Source organism: Aulonocara stuartgranti (genome assembly GCF_965226115.1).
Source record: "Aulonocara stuartgranti genome assembly, chromosome: 14".
Classification (NCBI taxonomy): domain Eukaryota; kingdom Metazoa; phylum Chordata; class Actinopteri; order Cichliformes; family Cichlidae; genus Aulonocara; species Aulonocara stuartgranti.
This window is the reverse complement of record NC_138950.1, coordinates 1,552,501-1,570,725: the sequence shown is the minus strand read 5'-3', so window position 1 is coordinate 1,570,725 and position 18,225 is coordinate 1,552,501. Positions and strand designations below refer to the sequence as shown.

The window sequence follows — 18,225 nt, the reverse complement described above, 5'->3', positions numbered from 1 at the left end:
CTTTGTGTGTCTGTGTCTGTGTGTGTGTGTGTGTGTGTGTGTCTGTGTGTCTCTGTGTGTGTGTGTGTGTGTGTGTGTGTGTGTGTCTGTGTGTGCGTGTGTGTGTCTGTGTGTGTGTGTGTCTCTGTGTGTGTGTGTGTGTGTGTGCGTGTGTGTGTCTGTGTGTGTGTGTGTGTGTGTCTCTGTGTGTGTGTGTGCGTGTGTGTGTCTGTGTGTGTGTGTGTCTCTGTGTGTGTGTGTGTGTGTGTGTCTCTGTGTGTGTGTGTCTGTGTGTGCGTGTGTGTGTCTGTGTGTGTGTGTGTGTGTGTCTCTGTGTGTGTGTGTGTGTGTGTGTCTCTGTGTGTGTGTGTGCAGTACTTTTCCTTCATGCTGTGAGTGGGACATGAAGCTGTGCTGAGTACAGTCATCATTACACGGTCAGCTCTCCACAGCCACCTTTTCGCACACACAGGTTTTGGGAACTGTGACGTCTTTTTCAACATTTCGTCTCCACCTTTTCCTTCATCTCCACACGTAGAAGCAGCTTCATGAAGCAGGCTCTGGTGTAAATATTCCATCGTGTGGGTTTTTGAGCCGGGCTGCTCTGATAAAAAGAACTTTATGGCTCCAAAGTCAAACCCAGCTCAGACCGGCTGGGCGGGGCTGAGCCACGGTCATTACTTCACAGTTTTAAAGTCCAGGATTGCGTGTGTGTACGGGTGGGTTATTATCATGTAGCTCACAAAAGTAATAATAAATAAATCGATGGAATTTGTCTGAATTCGGTTCCTCTTCCTGCGCGCACGTGCTGCCCTCCTCAGCAGGAAGCTGTTTAACAGTCGGGACACAGCGAGGCCGGCGTGCACTCTGAGCTGCAGCTGCAGCGATAATAAGAACAGGCTGCACAGGTTAGCCTGCAGGCAGAGGACAGAAAAACAAGCCAGCGCTCCACAGATCGCTCTGAAACTCCAGGACACCGCTCGGGACGATTATCGAATTACCATCACATAATATAACTGCTCTGATATGAGGTCACGGTTACCCACACTGCATCTGTCTCCCATTAAGGAAAAACTGTCAGCTCAGCATCGTCTGTGAGAGAAAGCAGCTGTTCAGAAAAATGTCCTCCCTGCAGAGAGGAACGTGCAGCTGGGACTGAAAGTCCTGCAGCAGAAGGCGCGTCGGTCACACGCATGGCAGCGCGGGGGTCGATGTCGGCTGACAGGAAGCTGCTGGCAGTTATGTTTACAGCGTCGCTGTGTATGAACCATTAATGTAGGAAACGAGGCAGCAGAGGTTTGGACAGTGCAGGCAGGGTGGTGTAGGTGGAGACGAGTGTCAGGGATGGATAGTGATGGAGAAGGTGGAGGCCGAGATGAAGACGTTCAGATGTTTATTGGGAGTGAGCGGCATGGACAGCACCAGGAATGAGTCCATCAGAGGGGCAGCTCAGAGTCCGAGAGGCTCAGATTGTTTGCACATGTGCAGAGGAGGGAGGGTGGATATGATGGAGCTGCCAGGCAGGAGGAGAAGGGGACGATGATCCGCTGGGGAGACATCGACAACGAGAGGAGAACTGGCCTGTGACTGGACCTCATTCATGTGTCCCAGTAAGAGCAACCTGCTGGGCTGGACAGCTGGTTTTCTCTTCCGTCCAGCTGAAGTGCAGACTTCCTCTCACATCACTGAAATGTCCTAAAGATGATTTCCTGTCTTGTTGGAAAACTGACGGCACCCACTGAGGGAAACTCCTCCCGCTGTGTCAGCTGACCGGCTGCAGCTCTGTGGGAACGCCGTCAGCCTGACGTCCAGAAACACGGCGAGAAGCTTCCGCATCAAACTGGCCACTTATCATTCCAGTCACTGAGCAGCAGATTCCCAGTAAAATTCCACCTCCGCCTGCTCACAGGCTCACTGTGTGTAAACACAACATGGATTACTGTGTGTGTGTGTTCACCTTTTGTCCCTTTGCAGAACAGAAACAAATGAAACACATGAATGAGCAGCGTCCCCGAGCAGACTGCACGACTGTAGCTGCTCGCGTTAGCTAACAGAGACCGCTGTGACTCCATCTGGACCCAAACGATCGTCTGTGGTGTGAACGTCCTGCTGATGCCAGCTGTAGCTTCTCGTGTTTGGGCTGCTTTACAGTCACAGTACTGAGAGCAGCAGTTGTGATCGTGCTCAGTGAAACTGTCAGCTTGTTGCCTTTGAAATGGTTGCTTTGAGGACTGAGACCAGCTCTGCGGTTGCAGTCAGTTCCTGTCTTCAAAGCGTCTTCAGTGCATCAGGATGGCAGCAAAACGGGCTGCGATTGAAGGGGTCAAGATGGCATCTGCATCCAATCAATAGCTGTGTCCAAATTCATCCTCCCAAGGCCGAGAAGACTGGAGGTTGTGAAATTGGACGTTCTAGCCGCTGTCTGGGTGGAGTTGAATGAACTCGGCCGTCTGCTCCTTGCTATCTGAATATAACAGGACGCTGGAGTAAACTCTCGACCGTCTCTCACTTCTGTTCAATCGGTTTTCTGTTTGACGTTTATTCAGCTGTGTGAAAAATAACTTTAATCTCAGCCAAACAGATTCACTCAGGAACAAATCAAACACTGAAAAAAGCCAAACAATAACATTTTAAGTTATCTGAGTGACGTATACATCACGTTTAACCTGAGTAGTGACAGACGGCGGTGGGTTTGAAAACGATGAAGCCGGGAGTCCGGTGTTCTCACCCCGGTCAGCTATCGAGCGGGTGGGTAACAGATGTCTTCGAAAACGTCGAAGCACTTTTGCAAACATGTGATGTCCTGATAAATCTGCAGATATTTGATGTTTACACAGCTACTGTCTCGCCTTCAAATGTGTTAAGAGTTTATTTTGTGACCCAGAAAGACAAATAAGAGTAATTTTAAATAAGAGTAATTTTAAATAAGAGTAATTTTAAAACTGCCGCCAACGTTGGAAACTGGACTTGGCTGGGCCGCGCTATGAATTCTGGGATAGGTCGGGCCACGAAGGACACACCGACCCATCCTTCAAATTCGGGGGAATGAAGGACGCATTTGAAGCAGCCGTCGTCTCGTCGCTGTGACGGCCTCAGGAGGATGCAGCCCATGAATTTGGTCACTTGGCGAATAACTGCCGCCCCCTGTAAGAAAGCTCGTGTTACTGTTCTGCGTCTGCAGTGGGAACAGATTTGTTCGTCCGTTCTCGTGTTTGGGCCGCAGACATCCAGTCAGGCATCGAGAGTTTGAGCTCAAAAACATGAATCGATGATGAATGTGGGCAGGAAGCAGGCGATCAGCTGCCGGCCCTTCTTATGAAATGATTCCTGTTTTTGGACGTTCTGTTTCCTCCAGCAGACGTTAATCAGCTGATTATCTACACAGTCATTAATCAGCCGCTGAAGGTCAGGGCTGAAGTCTGTGCCTCCCTCTGATTGGTTATCTGCTCCTCTTCCTGGCTTCCTGTCTGTTTTGTGACACTGAAAAGGTCGCGACTCCTTCGCCTCCACGTGATGCTTAAACGCCGCGTTGAACTCGTCCACACGTGTGTGACGACACTGTGGAGCAGCGAGGTGTCTCTGAGGATGTGATGGATGGACGTTTGGATGACAGGTGGAACATCTAATCTGTACTCAGCTGTAGTCTGATTGGCTGGTGTTTTTGCTCCTAACAGACTTTTAGGATCTAAAATAAAACAGCACAGACAAAAACAAGCGTCAGACGCCGTGCTTCATCTGTGAGACCAGGTGAAGCAGCATGACGGAGGTGAGCAGCGGCCTTAACTCAGAGACCGCAAACAGAGCTCCAAAGCTTCAATCTCATGTGGGCCCAGCCAGTAAAACCAGTCGCGCTGCTCGATTCTCCCTTCCATCGCTGATTTCTGTGTTTGAGTTGGGCCACAGACAGACGTTAAAGAGCTGAATTAGGATGTGCACTCGGCATCTTTGTGTGGATTCTGTCGCTGAACGCACGTCTGTCTGTGTAGTAAAGTCAGTGTCCTCCCAAGTGATGGAAACAGGACTGTGAGGGCGCACTGGGAGCGGATGTTGTTCATGTTGTTGGTTTCCAGTCTCACCAGCTCAGGACACGCTGCTGCTGCCAGAAATAGACTCCCTCTCACTCACACACACACACACACACACACACACACACACATGTGAGGAAAACAGTGAAGAAAGCCAGCAGGCTGAAGTGGGAAGTGATTCAGTGGTGTTGGTTCCATAAATACCCAGCAGCCCTGGCGGCAGGCTCAGGAAACCCATGCGGAGCCCAGTGGCGCTCACACACAGCCTGTTTTCTTCAAGAGGGTCGCAGGGCATCGCGGAAGCTTCTGGACACAAACAATAGGAGCGGAAAGGACAACGATAGTGTGACAGGCAGAGGCGAGGACTCCTGGGCCCACGAGGCGGGGCCCGGGTACAGCCTCCAGACCGCCAGGAGCGGGTTGGCAGGGGGACCAGCGTCGGATCGGGGGTTGGGGGGTGGTCAAACACGGAGAAATCAAGTGGTGTGAATGTTAGGACTGTTGTATGCAGTCTATGGATGCAGCTTCCCGTAGACTGCATCCACGTTGGCCGATAATCTGGGATCAAATCCAGTTCAGGTGCTGTGTGTGTCCATGTTTCAGTCTGAAGGAAGTCTGCTTCAGTTTTCAGCACAGACGTGTTAAAATCGCAGGTGGAGTTTACAGAGTGGACATTAATGAGTGCCACGCTGGTCGAGGGCACATTTAATCATTACAGGGTTTCCCATGAATCATTACCGAGCGGCTGCCTGTTAATGTTTGCAGAGTTTATGAGTCTTTGTCTTCAGGCTTTATGGTTTTGGGAACATGTGACACCAGCTGCTTTACGACAGGATCTGCTCGCTGTCATTCTGCTGCCGGGCTTACCGGCGCCTCAGACTGCTGACATTATTTCAGAAGACCCCTGCCGGCCAATCGGAGAGCTCGATTTCTGTTAGAGCGTTCTGAAAACGTTCCTGAAGAGGTTCAAAGGAACCTGCAGCATCCGTGATAGTCAGGTGTGTCCTGATGTGCGTCAGAGCACCTTCGTCCTCCTGTAAGTCATCAAAGCTGCTATCTTTGAAGAACAATTTATCTTCTGTTCTCTGACAGCCGCAATCTGAAAATCAGCACGACACTGGGCGGCTCTGGAAACGCGTCTCAGCGTAAAGACCTGACAGTTTTTCTCATCGGGTGGAAATGAAATATTCAGCCTTTTCTAAATGTTCCTGCATTTGTAAACAAATACCGGCACATGGAAGAGGAAGTCTCGGCATGGATGTCCGCTGGCTGCATCGAAAGCCCCAAAATATCAGCTGTTATCCCCAGAGGCAAAGTCCTGATATATCCGACGCTGCCTGCTTGTTTACGGGGTTATTCCTGTTGTCTGTCGGAGGCTTCCCCGCGGTTTCATGCAGGTTTTCAAAGTCTGCGATGAGTTTGAGCCAAAAAGAAGGAACCTGCGCCTCAGCCGTGTGGGTGTGGCCACCATCAGAGTCCACATTAAAACTAACTGTGTTATTATTGCTGTTTTATCATGTGATTATATTTATGATGCACACGAACCAATCTTCCACATCAAGGTCAAACTGACAGCTCGGGCATCTTCGGGTAGGAGGCGGATGTGTTGCCATGGTCACCGACCATGAGTGTGACCTCTGCGTTATCAGAGCAGCTGTCAGAGTGTAACCGACAGCCTACGTCAGGGTGGAGTCTTATCAGAGCTCAAACACTAAAAAAGTTACAAAAAAGCAGGTGTGTCCTTCAGGTGTGTCCTTCAGGTGTGTCCTTCAGGTGTGTCCCGTGGGCGATTATTCATCCTGATGAAACGAAATAAAATCTTCTGAACTTTTTCATTTTCAGCCTCAAACTTGATTAGTATTTTATTAGTATAGTGAGCATCCTTATCATATTGTAAAGATAAAGAACTAATATAATAAATAATAAAAGATGAACCTCAAATGTAATTTTCCAGTAAAACTAACAAGTTGATGAATAAACAGGTTTAATCGTGATTAAAAAATCGACGCAGTGACGGGGCGCTGATATCAATCAAAGCGCGTTACGATGTTTTTCTTAATTACAGAGCATCAGCAGCAATGATCCGTTTCTAGCAGCTTATACGTCAGTAACTGTGAGAACGGGATTTGTGCGATGGTTTTTCTGACGAGGAACGTGAGACACAAACAGCAGACTCTGGTCTTCGCCCACCAGCAGGGGCTCTGGAGCCAAACTGGTTCCTGTTTGGGCCTCTAACTTCTGACCTGTACATGATGAAAATTGTGATGATGTTTGTAGCTGAATCTGGTTTTGCACAATAGCGTTTTAATACCATCATGAAGCTTTGACGCCTCCCCCCTTCCTTCTTTTACCAGGTCTCTCCCTCCCTCTCCCCCCTCCCCCAGCTCCATCATGCCCATCTTCAAAAACCTCCCAGTGCGCCTAAAAGGCGGTCCGACTCTAGACAACGCCCTATTCATCCGCAGGATGAGCCTCAACATCACACCCCGCCATCATAACCCCTTTGACAATGATGACGACAGTATCCATGGTAACGGGGGCCATGGCAACCACTGGTCACCCGGCAGCTCCCTGCTGGACGGCGATGTGCCGAGGGACCGCAACCCATTTGAGGATGAGGAGGATGAGAACGAGGCCAACGAGGGGAAAAAAGGAAGCGGAGGAGGTTCGGTGAAGGGTTCCTTCAAGTTCATGTCCCCGCTGAAGAGCCTCGGGAAGCTGGGGAAGAACCTGAGGATGTCGGGAAAGAGTGCCACGCTCTCCCCACAAGGGTCGCTGCAAGGGTCGCCCTCACCTTCACCTTCTCAGAAGAAGAAGAGAGGAAGGAGGAGTTCTGAAGGAAGTCTGCTCAGGTAAACGTGGGATTAGAGTAATGGCGATGAAAGATTATGAATGGGCTGAGTTTGTAAGGACGAAATGAAGGATTCACACTGACATTCAATATAGAAGATAAGAACTTGGAAGGGCATTTGTGAATGTTTAGATAGGAGATTACAGGGATCTGTTAGAGGAATTAAAAATCTGTCAGTGTAACGTGGCTCAAGGGGAAGGAGGATTAGAGGCCTTGATGTGGACGAGGTGGAACGATAAGCTTTTTGTTTTGGCGAGTTCTAAAGTTCCAAGTTCAAGATACAAACAAAAATTATGAGATTAGTAAAGTAAAAGTGTCAGCGGGTAGAGACCTCTGTGGGAACTGTGGGGTAGTTGCTGGACTCGTGACAGTCTCTGACCTTTCTCTTTTTGTCTTCACAAAAGGTTTGCAGGAAAATATCGTGACCCCTCCCGTAAGGAATCGTTAGCCAACGGTGAGCTGAACTGTTCGGAGAGCGAGGGCGACTCGACCAGCCGCCGCGTGTCCTTCATGAGGATGGTGGGCCTGGGGAAGACGAAGAAGGAGTCCATGACTGACCAGTCGTCCCAGGGTCCCGAGGACCAGTCGGTGCCGGTGGAGGAGGTTAAACCCAGAGAGCCACTGTCGGGTAAGAAGTCCTGGCTCAGCACGGCAGAGACACGAACTAGTTTTTTACAAATATAAAAACTTATATTAGGTTTAAGTTTACGGTATCAGAAATACCACGCTTAAGTCCTGACAACATGAGATCGACCCAAGATAATCAGATTACTTTTGTCACACGGTTTGACATGGTTCAGATGTCACTTCCTGTCGATTCCACAGCTAAAAGCTTCTATTGTTAGACTAAACACTTTCCAGTGTCACCACTATGACAGGACATTGTACCGGTGGAAGGAAACTACAGATGCGTTGGCATGTCCACCCATCCAAGAACAACTGTTTGTGTTCTCAGCTGTTTCTGGGGTTTCAGATTCCAGTGAGACCATCAGCCACAGTCAATCCTTCAACTTACTCCAAGCTGCACACAAGACACAGATATTCTGTCTCCAGACGTTTTCAGTAGCAGCGTTATCGTCCCGTTCACAGCCCGATCTGATCGGCGCATGTCGGCAGCCTGTGGCTATTTTAAACACGGACGCTGAAAATCAATGGATGGAGAGGGTCGGTGAGGAAGGTGATATCATGGCCAACTGGGTGACGCTGAGATGCTGTAACACTGGAATGTGTGTGTGTAATGTCATAAGTACTGGGCCGGTCATGGGAACTTTGTAAGGGCGTCTATTGTTTATCACACCCTGTTTACGCTGCCATTTGGTAATGAATGATTCAAGAGTGTGTGTGTGTGTGTGTGTGTGTGTGTGTGTGTGTGTGTGTGTGTGTGTGTGTGTGTGTGTGTGTTCTCAGTTCCTCCACACCCTTGTTTGTATGGTCAAACGGCTTCTCTGCTGCACTGTGTTTGTTTTCATCAGCAGTTATTCTGTCAGTTATTTTCTCGTTCGTGAAGTTTAGAAATCAGTGAATGTTTTTGGCAGAAGGAGTCGCAGTGATATGAAACGTGTTGGACTCTGGAATTCTGGGATTTCGAGGCTGAAATTTCAGTCCAGTTTTATTTGTACAGCACCAAATCACAACTACAGTGCTTTATATTGTGATTTAGACCCTACAATAATACATACAGAGAAACCCAACAATCACATGACCCCCTATGAGCAGCACTTTGGCGACAGTGGGAAGGAAAAACTCCCTTTTAACAGGAAGTGTTAGGGAGTTTTTATTGTTTTATTTGCTTATGCTTCAAAAGTTATGTTACACATATTTCACCAGACACAGTTTTCTGAAGAAACAGGAAGCTGACCCTGTGACACTGGGATTTGGGACAGGAAGAAACCTCCAGCAGAACCAGGCTTAGGGAGGGGCGGGGCCATCTGCTGCAAGAGGAGGAAGACATGTCTGTGTTTGACTTTAGCTGCTGATCGGCAGCTCGTGCTGTTTGTTTGGTACCTGAGGATGAATTTACTGGGTCATCTACAGAAGCAGAACCTGCAGTCGCTTCTCAGATTGAGGTGAGCAGAGAGCTCTGGATGCTCAGGTGCGGGCTTGTTTTCAGATGCTGCTAAACCACCGTATCAGCGGATCAGGTTGCCGCTGAGCGTGTGTGTCTCTGAAAGTACAAATGGTCCTGACTCCTATAATCCTGTTTGGCAGTGAAACAGAACGCAGACAGAGCTGCACCGGGTCAGGCTGGCCTGAGAGAAAGAAGGACTTTACCTTTGCTTCTGTCTGAACAGACAGCAAACACCTGCCGATCAACATCGAGCAATAAAACACCTGCAGGGCAACAGTCGAACAAATCAGGACGAGCACAAACGCAAACTGAACACCTGCACAAGTAAAAAGGAGCCACAGAGCAGCTCGAGAGTCTCAGCCTGGATCTGTGGGAGCTTTCTTAAACCTGAAGGCTCTGCTCCTGATCAGAAAAGTGCAGTTGCACTGATTTGAAAACGTCACGGCAAAACACAAAAGTAGCAAAACGAGTTTGCTTTCTGAGGAAGAGCAAACAGTTTCACACAGCCTGTGCTTGGCTGTCGCGTCCAAAGCATTTGAATGCAGCGCAGCAGAAAGTGCCGCATTTCTCTGAGGTGTGATCCAGTGGAAGCACACAGTAGAGCGCTGCTGACCTGCTGCCTAATGATTTCCTGTGCTGAGTTCAGGTGCAGTCTGAGCCGTGCTGGGGTCTCGGCGCTGGTCCTCTTGGTTTGTTGTCTTCATGCGTGCTGGCTTTTTATCTAAGCATGCAAAGCTGGCAGATGTGCATCAGCTGCTCTGCACAGCAGGTATGCATCAGAACAGGGCGCCGAGCAACAGCACGCCACTGATCGCCGGCCCTCTGTGATTATATAACGCTGGCTGCCTTCGTTAGATAAGAACAAAGGCTCACAGATCGACACGTTTCATATAAATTAAGAAATGATCAAGTTGAGCATTTTTAGGTCCCAGCATGAAACTTTTGTCCCAGTAAAATAAAACGTTCGGCCTGCTGTGCTGCAGTCACGTCAACCTGACAGAAACACCGAGGTCACGGGCGCTGTGGTTTTTGTTTTCTTCTTCTCTGCGCAGGTCGGCTGACCTCTCTGTCATTCCAGGACGGTTACAGCATGTTTCTGGTCATGTGGACGAGGACCGTCTGTGTTTGGTTCTTCGAGAAAGTCGAAGCGTGTTCGCCTTCTGAAGCTGAAACTCTGGAGTTTAAAGTTCAAGCTGAACGAGTTTGAATCGCTTCAGACTTCAGTGAACACAGAGCGACACGGTGCTACAGTCCGCTTTACTGTACATATATTTTACCACACTTTGTTTCTTCGCCAACAGTCCGGTCACCGTAGTAACGGTGATTGGAGCGAAGGTCACAAAGGGTTCGAGTAGTTGGCAGAAGGAGGAGGGGTCAGTAAAAGCCTCGAGGCCTCACAAAGGGGAGTGACGCGCCTTCATTACAGCCTTTTAGTTTGAAGGACTTCTTGGAAGTGACGGAGAGTGATGAAAGACCCGCTTCATGGAATTTACCCCTGACAAACTGCTGTGTGTGCTTCATTAATGCACGCTCATGTTACCGCTGCACGGCGGCTCCGCCGGCCGATTGTCGGCGTGTTGCTGCAGGCCTCAGGAAGAAGGTGAAATATGAAACAGGAAGTCCACTTTAATGGGTCTTAAAAGCCCCAAACACTCGATGCTCAGGTGTCATTCAGAGGTGAAGCAAGGACGTGTGAAGCTGTTTGGATCCACAAACACTAAAAAGCTCCCGTGTCTCCGCTCACGCTCACGAGGCGAGCTTTCACGTTTGAACACGAGAGTAAAACTCAGCATGTTTTTTTTTAATACGGAGGTTCTGATTGGTGGACGTTTTGTTTCATTGACTTTTTCTTTGATATTTGGCAGCGTCGCAGGGACGTCATTGACTGCCGTTCTCTTTGCTGCTGTCAGATTATGTATATTTTAGGGTAAAATTTAAGCCGAGTTTTATTGTCATCCCAACGATGTACACCCGAGTAGAGTAGGACGAAATCCTCCTGGATCAAAGTACAACTACACAGGAGTAAGATGTGCTTAGAAAAGAATGGGAATGAGACTAAATCAATACAATAGTCCACAGAGTGGAGCAGTGAAGCAGCCACGATGCTAGTGGCTTTCCAAATGCAGCGCAAGGTGTAGCCAATGACGCGCTCAGCGGTCGGCACAATCCTCTGCAGGGCTCTGCGGTCGGACGCGTGGCAGTCGCCTCAGGAAGTGCAGTCGCTGCTGGGCTCTTTTTATCACTGATGAGTCGAGAAAATAAAAGACTAACGTGAAAGTAAAGCAGTAAATCTAAAATTAGGACACGAGACGCGTCGTGGCCAACCATGAATGATGTGTTCATGGTTGGTGCAGGACAGTTAGAGGTTTTTCAGCGGCTGCACCATCCTGCTGACCAGCTATCAGCTGCTGGAGGACTTCCTGTCAGTGGCCACAGTGGGCGGCTTATCTGACACCAGCGGCTTCACTGCTCTGCCAGCAAACACACACTTTTAACAGGAAACCTTGAGAGACTTCACAGGAAATCTGCACGGAGGCTGACGATAGATCAAAAGTCCATTTTCTTCTCTCCTTTTTCCATTTTTGTTTCTTTACTTGTCCAAATTGGATCTCTTCAGCTTTTCCTTGTTTCCTGGGATGTATCTCCACTGGTGGATATTCATATCAAACATGAATAAAGGTACTGAGGTGAGTGTATGTGAGCCCAAAGCACAGGCTGCTGTAAGCACTTAGTTTCCCTCGATTCCTTCAACTCTTGGATCTCTGTGAGCTCACAGAGGGAGGATGTTTCTAGCATGGCCATCTCAGATGCAAAGGCCCCACCCACCTGCTGTTCAGTGTGTGTGAGGGGCAGCAAATCAGAAGACAGTCATGTCCAAGAGGGAGAAGCTAAACCTGCTTATTTCAGACAGAGAGTGAACTGAGCAACAGTGACTTCACACTGTTGCTGAGTTTTATTTATTAGCAGCAACCTTTTTGAATTCAAATAAAGTTTGTCTGAATAAACAACAGTTGTTTCCTGAGCTGTCATGAAAGGTTTGGCCTGCGTCTGCAGGAAGTAGGCGGTCTGATCTGAATGCTCAGCTCTGCGTCTGAGAGAAACGCGACTCTCTTCGGTTTGACTGTGAAGCTGCTGAGTCGTGTCTTCAGTGACCGTGGGCATGAAGCCGGAGCAGATCTGCGACTGAGCTCAGGAGAAAAATGTGAAAACGCAGCTCAGATTACGCTCCACATATACAGACACAGTACTGCTACTGTTCATGCAGACAGACGTGCAGCACTACACATGAAAAGCACAGGAGTACACTTAATTAAATACCAAACGACACAGGCGCATATAAAAGCAGCTTCGGTTTCGCCTCCGCGGGGTTCACCGGGTTTCATCGTCCAGCAGCCAAACTGCAGCCGCGAGCTGGACGTGTTTTCACATCTGTGTAAAGTGAAACTAAAGACGCAGATGTTTCATCTTAAAATATGTGCCGCGTCTGGCGTTCAGCATCACTAATGTGGACACATCGGCAACAGCGTTCACACAATTAACATTCAGGGCTCACGGCTGGAGCCCCAGCAGCTGTGGGGCGTTCAGGGCCCGAATGACCGTGGGCAGTAAGGCTGGTATCAAGAGTAGTGGGAGGACCAATAGGAGGACAGCGTTCGATAACTTTAACCAATGGCAGCATCATTTTGTCAGGTATTGAATGGTTGTGTCCAGTAGTTGTGCCTTTCTTTAAAAAAACAACAAAAAACTCAGTTTTCCATTTTCTGCCTGTCTCACCTTATTACATCACACAGGTGGGGAGAAATGAAGATGTTTGATTGGTCGAAGTCGTGTCTGAACCAAACGTGGTAAAGAAGCTTTGACTCTGGGATCCATTCATCCCCAGCATCTGATGTGAAGTGCACTGTGACGTGGATTAAACGGGTTAGGACCACGAGCGGTGATGGAGGTGGTCGTGGTGGTGCGAGGAAGAGGGTGGAGGGGGGTGGGGCTTCGTGCATCCAGCTGGGAAAGATTTCCTCTAAAGTCTGAAAGTGAACAATGAGAGCTGTGTTTGAGAGGAGGGGGCACGGTGTGTGTGTGTGTGTGTGTGTATTCTTAATTATCCATTCACATGAGGACCCACTAAGTTTTGGACTGTAGTTGGTTGTTGGGACATTTTTTGGGGATGTTTCTGTATCATGAGGACGTTTTTATTCTCATACTGTACGTTTCAGTGCAGACGGGACATTTTATGGGGAAATGCAGGCACGTGGATCCATTTCTGCTCTATTGTTCACTGCTGTGACTTTTCCTCTCGGGGAGTGGGGTGTTTTAAAAAGTCTAAACTAGATCTGTGACATCTAGAAACAAAAGGTCCTTCGCGCAGCAGCTGAGCACGTTTACAGTAAAGGATACTGTGCTGTGGTTTCCTCAGTGCACAGATCACAGTATGTGTGTCAGGCAGGAAATCCACTATTTCCTCATCTATAACTTAAATGTGCAAAAAGTATTCAGAGAGTTCATGTTTCAGTCTCCCTGAAGTTAAAGACACACATTTGACAAGCAACCCCCCCTCCTCCCTGTGACCTTTGACCTCATCGCTGCTGCAGTTTTTACAAACTTTATTCCACCGTCGACCCAAAAACAACGAAAGACAAAAGTTCAAAGTGGGGATGTTCCACTCACATTGTTCTGCTTATAGAGATGATCTTCCTCTGGGCTTTCACTGTGTGTGTGTGTGTGTGTGTGTGTGTGTGTGTGTGTCATCCTCGCTTCCTCTGCACATCTGAAGGGCCTCACATCCTCCTCGCTTTCTCCACACACAAACAAACACAGAAGGCTTTTATTTTGAAAGAGTGGCCCTGGAGAAGCCGTCTCCTGTGATGAAACAACTGATGCAGGAGAAGACCGAGTTTCCTGTCCTGCTGTGTGTGTGTGATGAATAACTGAGTCATATTTCCCCTGTAATCACACATGCAGTAATGCAGTATCCTCTGTGATGGACATTTTTTGCTCCACCTTCCGGCTGTGACCAATCAGAGCAGAGATAAACACTTTAGTTTCTGACCTAATTGTGTCTTAAGAGTTTATGCTGAGAAATGATTATTAACCGCGAGACAGGGCCGAGCAGTGAACGCAGACCAGCAGCAGCAGCAGCAGCTTCACGTCTTGGTTGAAGTCATCCTGAAGGCTTCGAGTCGTTGTCTGGCAGCTCTCACAGGCCAGCGAGCTCACTAAGGACCACTGTAATGCACTGTGTCTATATCACAGAATAAATGTGCAATATTTATGAATATTGGAACAAACACTATATCAGTGACAATCAAGCATGGACGCAGACAAGCAGCCGTTCCACGCTCGTTTTCCGCCTGTCAGAGCGGATAAGCATGATGCAGCTCTGTCGAAGGGGAAGCCTCCCTCAGTGACATCAGCAGACGCTGACCTCAGAGCATTTTGCAAACTCCTGCAGACATTTTTACAGCCAATAAAAGAGTGAGAAACAAACATGTTCGCAGCCTGAACCTCGAAGCCTTCTGCTCTCCTCACCTAATTTCCCTTTCACGTCAGTCAATCGTATAAAGTGTATTAATGTTTGGAGCATTTGTTCTTTGTTGCGCAGAGTTAGGGTCCAGTTTGATGAGTGAAAGTTTGGTCTTACCCCAATATGACCGTCGGAGGGGCTCGTCTTCTTCTATGCATCAGAACTGAATCATTGTTGTGGTGACGGTTTAATGTCCTCAGGATTCCCGTATGCTTGTTTGACATTCACCTAGGGACCATTTTTGGTCCGAGGACACTACAAGGGTTACAGCTGTCTGTGAAGGTTCTCAGTCATCCAGGTCATCGTAGTCTAAGGAGCTTGGAAAGAAAAGCGTCTGGACAAAGGACCCCCTGATGATCCTCTACCTAATCACATGAGCCAAGGTTTCACCCCTTGGCTCATGTGATTAGGTAGAGGATGCTGTTTTCTTCACGGAGAAATGCCAAACATCCTCCCAAAGACATTTGGATGGATGACGTCTTAACGTTCCTTTGTCTCCTCCAGTCCTGGAGATCCTGCAGCTGGTGAAGAAGCGGGACCTGCTCCTGGCTGACACCCACATCCTGGAGCTGGAGCAGGAGTGCAACGAGCGAGCTGCCGCGATGCAGCCCGAGGACGCGACGAGCCCGAGCGTCAAAGATGGCGGGCGGAGGAAGGCGAAGGATGTGGAGCTGCTGTACGAGGAGCTGCAGAAGGAGCTGTGGGCCGTGGTCAGGGAGTCCCTGAAGTCTCCGACAGCCGGGCCCAACCTGGGTCTGGTGGTCCAGGTGAGGGAACTCTTCTGTCGCCATGGCAACTGATGAAGAACACGAGAATATTCGAGTTACGTCAAAGTGCTCTCGCTCTAACAGGTGCTGCAGCAGGAGGAGCAAGTTGACAAAGACTGGGAAGTCAGCGAGGGAGCTGCCCCAGGAGGCCCGAGGCCTCGCCGCCTGAAGCAGAGGTGGAAGGAGGCGGTGGAGGAGGCGGCTGACGACTCTCTGCCTCAGACCACCGAGTTCACAGCCGGAGAACTGAACAAGTACCTGGACCGGCTCCGAACCCGGGTGGTGGAAGACCTGGGGGCTGCCAAGAGGAACGCGGTGTCCATCTATCCTGAAGAGTACCAGCCCTTCCAGGTGAGTCAACACCTGGACACAAATACACAAATCCTGACCTAATGGAATCGATGTTTGCAGCCTGTAACAGTCCAAGCACTCTAACGTCTGACCTTTTGACCTCTCAGGTGTACGTACAGAGCTACCACCAGGCGGTTGCACGGCGACTGAAGACCATCACTGACAACCAGCTGCAGATCACAGACATCTACTCCCTGCTGGACTGGCTGCACAACATGTACAACAGGTACGCACATGTTTCAGGTTTGAACCGTTTACACAGGACAAACAGACGAACCTGAAACCAGAGTGACCCTCGATTGGTTTTGTCCCTCAAGTTTGCTTGAAATTCAGTGTTGAAAGTATCATTAATGACCTGCAAGGAGAAATAAACCCAAAGACAGTGACATAAAAGCTGCAGATGTGATGGAGCATCAGGTTTAGATACACATGAGTCTGTGTGGACTCAGGCTTGCTGCTTAGGTTGCTCATGTGTACGTGTGTGTGTCTGTGTGTGTGTGTGTTTGTTTCAGGGATGTTCTGGGGACTGTATGCATAACAAGTCCATTCAACCACTCTGAGCTCAGTCCTCTGCTGCCGTCAGAGACCGTGGACAGGCTGGAGCTCGACTGTCTTAACTCGGTCCGGGTGAGAGAGAGACACGTATTCTCACCTACCTTACTAACAGTGGCCCGTATAACCAGGCTGACCGAGCAGGGACCTCTGTTTTGTACACACTTCTAAAAAAGTAGCATGATGTCAGTGCTTTGTCAGTGATTTGTTGCCCGGTTCTTCCCTGCGCAGGCTAAAGTGACCACAGAGCTGAGTCAGGTCCTGGACGACGAGGAGAAGAGATGGATGGAGACGCTGCAGATCGAGGAGTACCAGATCACTCTGGCCAAGACGGTCATAGAGGTAACCCCCAACCTGCTGCCCCCGCACGCACCTTCGTCACTATGGCTACTGCACACACTCCATGAATGAGTCTGTGCACCGCCGTGAAAAGCGTTTCCTGTCTGTTTAAATACAGGATATAATCAGAGTGAAGTGTTACATAAAGGTCTATTCCGCTGCATTTCGTACGCTGATTGTTTTCTGGGTTTGTCCTTCAACTGCAGCCAAAGTCAACATCAAACATTTCCTCATCTCTCTCTCTGTCACACACACACACACACACACACACACACACACACACACACACACACACACACAGACACTCTTTCATTCAAATTTGCACTGAAAGCAGCTGCTGCCCTCTAGTGGCCGAAGCAGGTGTAGCTTAAAGGTGCACATCAGTCACCAAATCAAATCATTTCTGTCTGCCATTCACCCGAGTATGTTTGTTGAGTAAACGACGAAAGCTGTTTCTGACAAATAAAGTTGTTTTTAAAGGTTTGAGGTGTGTGACAACCGTACCGTCTGTATGTTTATCTGTGTTTTAGAGGTTGCAGGCCGATCTGGAGCGTTCGGCCTCCATCAACAGAAGTCTAGGCTCCAGAGTGGCGCAGTGCAGCATCAACGGCCTCGCTGACTTCCTGTACAGGTACGTTCTTTTCAAAATAAATGTTTTTTTTAAGCTAGTCATTAGCTTCATAAAAATCAAATAAATAACAGAAATAATAGCTGACATTGAAAAACAAACAATAATAAAACCACATGAACAACCTGATGAAATAGAAGTTAGCAAAGCAGATGTGTGTCACCAGTGTTGGTCAAGTTACTTGAAAAAAGTAATCAGTAACTAATTACTGATTACTTCCCCAAAAAAGTAATCCCGTTACTTTACTGATTACTTATTTTCAAAAGTAATTAATTACTTAGTTACTTAGTTACTTTTTAAAAACACGATTTACAACCTGAAGAGGTGATAAAGTGATAGATCTTTCAGCCCAATTCTACTTTTTCTACATAATCCATCATACAAAATGTAATCAAATGGAAAAGTCTCTTTTTAAAACTTGTTTTATTAGTTTTAATCTTTTAACTTTATGCATCAAGCAAAAATTTAATTATCTGCAACATTCTCTGACTGGAATAAATTAGTTTAACATTTAAACCTATTTTCTGCAGATTCCAGCACATAAAATAAAATATTTTTTGTGTTTACACTCAGTCTTTCAAATAGATGCAAGTAAAACACAGCAGAAAATAAATAAAGTCAGAGACTCAGCGGTCCTGTTGCTCTATTTTCACCTGTAAAGCAGGAGTGGGGTAGGCGGAGGTTTGCCCTGGTGCAGGTGTGCAGCGGTCAGTGGAAGAATCCGCGAGTTTCTGTGAGTTTCCCATTACGTCGTAGCTACTCGGTGCTTGTTGGAAGTTTAGGGGTTTTTTTCGCTGTAAAAAGAAGTTTTCTTCCCACGCACAGCGGACACTAATGTTTTTGTCACTTTGTATGGAATCAAACTCAAAGTAAGGTCAGAACTTCCACGCTTTAAACGCTGCACGCTCATACTCTCTCCGCACTCGATATGTGATCCACTGTTGATCTGCACACAGCTGTTGTCACGAACGTTGCACTCGCTTACGTCACTGTCGTGAGACATTCTCGCAAAAAAAAATGACGGTTTTAGTAACGCAGTAATGCAGCGCTCCTACGGGAAAGTAACGATAATCTAATTACCGTTTTTGCAATAGTAATCCCTTACTTTACTCGTTACTTGAAAAAAGTAATCAGATTACAGTAA

At 48.1% G+C, this 18,225-nt stretch overlaps 1 protein-coding gene across 2 annotated transcripts in view; it reads left to right on the top strand.

Moving 5' to 3' along the window:
• exoc3l2b (exocyst complex component 3-like 2b) overlaps positions 1–18,225 on the top strand; it is a 38,525-nt gene that overhangs the window by 12,637 nt on the left and 7,663 nt on the right. For both annotated transcript variants that reach the window (XM_082502346.1, XM_082502345.1), the window contains exons 2-9: positions 6,359–6,856; positions 7,260–7,483; positions 14,949–15,211; positions 15,296–15,562; positions 15,670–15,788; positions 16,075–16,189; positions 16,346–16,456; positions 16,984–17,084. In XM_082502346.1, coding sequence (XP_082358472.1) covers positions 6,396–6,856; positions 7,260–7,483; positions 14,949–15,211; positions 15,296–15,562; positions 15,670–15,788; positions 16,075–16,189; positions 16,346–16,456; positions 16,984–17,084 — 1,661 coding nt within the window. In that variant the 5' untranslated portion in view covers positions 6,359–6,395. The remainder of the gene's footprint in view (positions 1–6,358; positions 6,857–7,259; positions 7,484–14,948; positions 15,212–15,295; positions 15,563–15,669; positions 15,789–16,074; positions 16,190–16,345; positions 16,457–16,983; positions 17,085–18,225) is intronic.